The 3584-nt window shown below is 40.4% G+C and overlaps 1 protein-coding gene across 1 annotated transcript; it reads left to right on the forward strand.

Annotated features, from left to right (window-relative positions):
- The first annotated feature begins 2351 nt into the window (after positions 1 to 2351).
- Positions 2352 to 3041, forward strand: LOC147899355 (molybdopterin synthase catalytic subunit-like). Its single transcript, XM_087378666.1, has one exon. It carries the CDS (start codon positions 2457 to 2459, stop codon positions 3033 to 3035), a length of 579 nt encoding a protein of 192 aa, XP_087234792.1. The 5' UTR covers positions 2352 to 2456; the 3' UTR covers positions 3036 to 3041.
- Positions 3042 to 3584: the final 543 nt, after the last annotated feature.

A 3584-nucleotide genomic window follows, 5' to 3' on the forward strand; every position in this document is an offset into this window, starting at 1 on the left:
TGGTCACACGTGGTACAAAGACATTTTCTTTGCACAGTGATAGTTCGGCTGCTATGGACTTAGCACAGGAGCACATGGTGGTGAGAGTTCACTCTCCCAGTAAGATCTGGCATGAGATCTTAGTTGACAGGCATCTACAGCTTGTCATTTTCTATCCTGCAGACTTGATGTTTGCTAGCAGCTTATCCTCTATGCACTTTGCACATTGTAAAGTGCCGATGGGCATAGGATGACCGTCTGGTCATCTTGTTTTTCAGCCTATGGCTGATTTTATTTTACGTGTACTATACTCCCTTAAAAGGCACATTGTCTTTAAGTGGGAGGTTGTTGGGGTAAAGGGCAGTGTGCCCACCCACTTGTACATGGCCCGTATATACTCATATATATATGATAGAGGAATAAGCTGGAGTAGCTTTTGCTCCACCACTTTTGGTGTCTCCTTATCCCTTTGTGTGTGCTCTCCTCTCCCACACCAAGCATGTCCAATAAGTTGAATTCAACGTGTTAACCTTCTTCTTCTCCTACCCTCTCTTCTCCCCACTTCTCTCCTTCTTCCCTTTTCTCTCTCTAAGATCCAATAACCAAATACTCCTATTTCAACATACTTTATTACGCATACCAAAATTTCCCCTCATATACACTCAACCCCCAAGACTCCCTAAGTCCACCCTTTCTCTTTATGACATACTTTCCCCATTGTTTGTTTTCATTTTCATTTTAGCTTCTATAAGTTCGTAGTTTGAAGTTCTTAGTTTGTACTTCGTAGTTTGAAGTCGCTATTTTTATTGTGACATTGATAACTAGGGAGGGCTGTTCATGACACCCCTCCCAACTAAGTATAAAGCTGGTTCTTACCATTGTTTTTCTTGTTGGATGGTGGCAGATATGCAGACATCCCTCTTCAATAAAAGTGTTGCTCACTACAACTTATGAAGCTCACTTTCCGTACTTTCTTCTTTTGCAAATTTGACATCTTGATGGAAATTTATTTCACACTACAACTTTCTTAATACAATACATCTCTTGTGTTTCGTTCAAGCTATTATTTAGTTCCTCATTGTTTTCATTTCACTATGAAAAGGGGTGTTGTAAAATCTTCTTATACACACTCTTATTTTTGTGAAAATCTTCTTAAACACACACACACACACACACACATAGAGAGAGAGATATAATTAGGCGTCAGGGTCACATGAACTTGGCCGATCAATTGAGCTTCCCAATTCCCTTATGGATAGCTTATTGGGTGATCTGCAAGGGAGTTCCTAGAGGTGTGCTCGCCCCAACTAATGGTCCCTTCCTCAGCTTCCCCTTAGCGGGGTGATCACCTCCTGTACATCCCAAGACACACATATACATATATACATATATGTATGTGTGTGTATACACACACACACATGCATGTATGTATGGTTACATACATACATATATACATATGTATGAATGTATGTATGTATGTGTGCATATCTATGTATGTATGTATGTATAGAGCAAAAAGGAGAGGTTGTAGGAGCTACCCCCATTGTAACATAGGAGCTCCAAAGAGCAAGAGACTCTTACATAAGCAACAACCTAGTTTGGTCAAAACAAAATTGTAAAGGATGAACCATGAATAAGAAATTCAATGCCTTATCAATAACTTGCATTGTTTTATCTTGACAAAAGACAAAAGCATCTTTAACCAAAGCAATCGTAAATCAAAGCCCCTCGTATCATTTCTAGCACTGCATATTGTGATCTATGTTAGAAAATATACAAAGCAAATGCGTTCCATTGGGGACTCTCATTTCTAGATTCCCCCCTTAGTAAATGTCTTTAGAAGATGACAAGAGCCATTGGGTAATAGATACTAACAAAATATCTATCCCCTCCCCTCGATGTCATGTTCGATATGATAGTAATCTTCATTGCCACCATGGCACAACTTTCTTGGCTTGATTTGAAACTTGAAAGGGCTATGGATATGCACATGGTCCCTTCCTCAGCGTCCCCTTAGTGGTGCGAGCATTGGAGAAAGGGACTCTTACATAAGCAACAACCTAGTTTGGTTAAAACAAAATTGCAAAGGACAACCATGAGTAAGAAATTCAATGCCTTATCAATCACTTGCATTGTTTTATCTTGACAAAAGACATGAGCATCTTTAACCAAAGCAATCGTAAATCAAAGATTGTGATCTATGTTAGAAGATATCCAAAGCAAGTGCGTTCCATTTGGGACTCTCATTTCTAGATTTCCCCCTTAGTAAATGTCTAAAAATCCACCCCCTCCCTATCCTCTGCGTACGGGTCAACAATTGATGATAGTCATCTGAAAGGGCTATGAATATGCATGCCGTGTTGCCACGTGGTTCTGCCACAAGTCACACAAGTGGCACGTGGCACCAATCTTACGTTGGCTTGTGGACCTTTTCTAAAAGATCATGGCGATGTCCTCCTTCGTAAGAGCAAATCATCATGATGCAGAGTGAAGTATTCGATCTCGTGGAAATCACGGATGGCTCGTTGGACCTAAACAAGTACGTTAATGCCGTCAGCAATCCTAGCGCCGGCACCATCGCGACCTTTTTTGGAACTACAAGAGATACCTTTGAGAATCGGCAAGTCTTGCAACTCGAGTATGAGGCTTATGTCCCTATGGCATCCCACCAGCTCAAGGTTATTTGCCAAGCTGCTCGATGTCGCTGGGCATTGATTGCCCTTGCCGTAGCACATCGAATCGGCGTTGTGCCCATTGGAGAGGAGAGTGTCTTCATCGCAGTTTCATCTGTGCACAGAAAAGATGCTCTGGAAGCCTACCATGTTGTAATTGATGAGATCAAGGCATCTGTACCTATTTGGAAAAAGGAAATTTATACGGATGGTGAAATGTGGAAAGAAAACAGAGAGTTTTTGGATAAAAACATAGGGCAGACCAGTAATGTTGAGGACCCACAAGAATTCGGTGACCAAGCAGTTCGTAAAACGGCTTGTTCGGGTAGGGGAAAAACTATTCAAGACCAAGATGCTTCAGATGCCATTCCTAGCACTGATTAAAAGAAGTCTGGCTAAAACAAATCGATTGTGGCAGGCCAACAAATGGTTCGACTAATAAAACAGAAGGAGACTCCGAAATGAATCTGTTTCTAACTTGACAAAACTATTTATTGGCTATTCGATTCATGGTATACTTCATTGACAGTATGCCTCTTCCTATACTCAAGTAAATGCATTATGCAAATGAGACACCAGGGCGACCTAAAAGTATAAAAGCAGAACTTTAAAGTTCTTGATACATGTTGTTAATCATGACAATGATTTAATGATGTTGTAAAATTGTTGAAATACTCTTAATAATTAGACAAATTAGTGTTTAGCTTGTTATAAGCACAGGTTTTGAAGCTCGTTGATGTTGAAAAATTAGATGTCCCATGTTCAATTCAGATTCTCAAATAGGCAAGAAAATAGATTTGGGTGAGCTCAGAGTGCAAAGCTTCGTCTACCTGGAAGATCAAAGCAAAGGGCCACCTTCAGGAACCTGAAAGATTAGTAAAACAAAAAAGGCATACGTTTTTTGTCCTAGACTCCACTAGGTAAGAAGGCCCT

Source organism: Dipteris shenzhenensis, chromosome 8, assembly GCF_047967505.1.
Source record: "Dipteris shenzhenensis isolate YYH24624 ecotype China chromosome 8, Dip_SZ_1.0, whole genome shotgun sequence".
Classification (NCBI taxonomy): Eukaryota; Viridiplantae; Streptophyta; class Polypodiopsida; order Gleicheniales; family Dipteridaceae; genus Dipteris; species Dipteris shenzhenensis.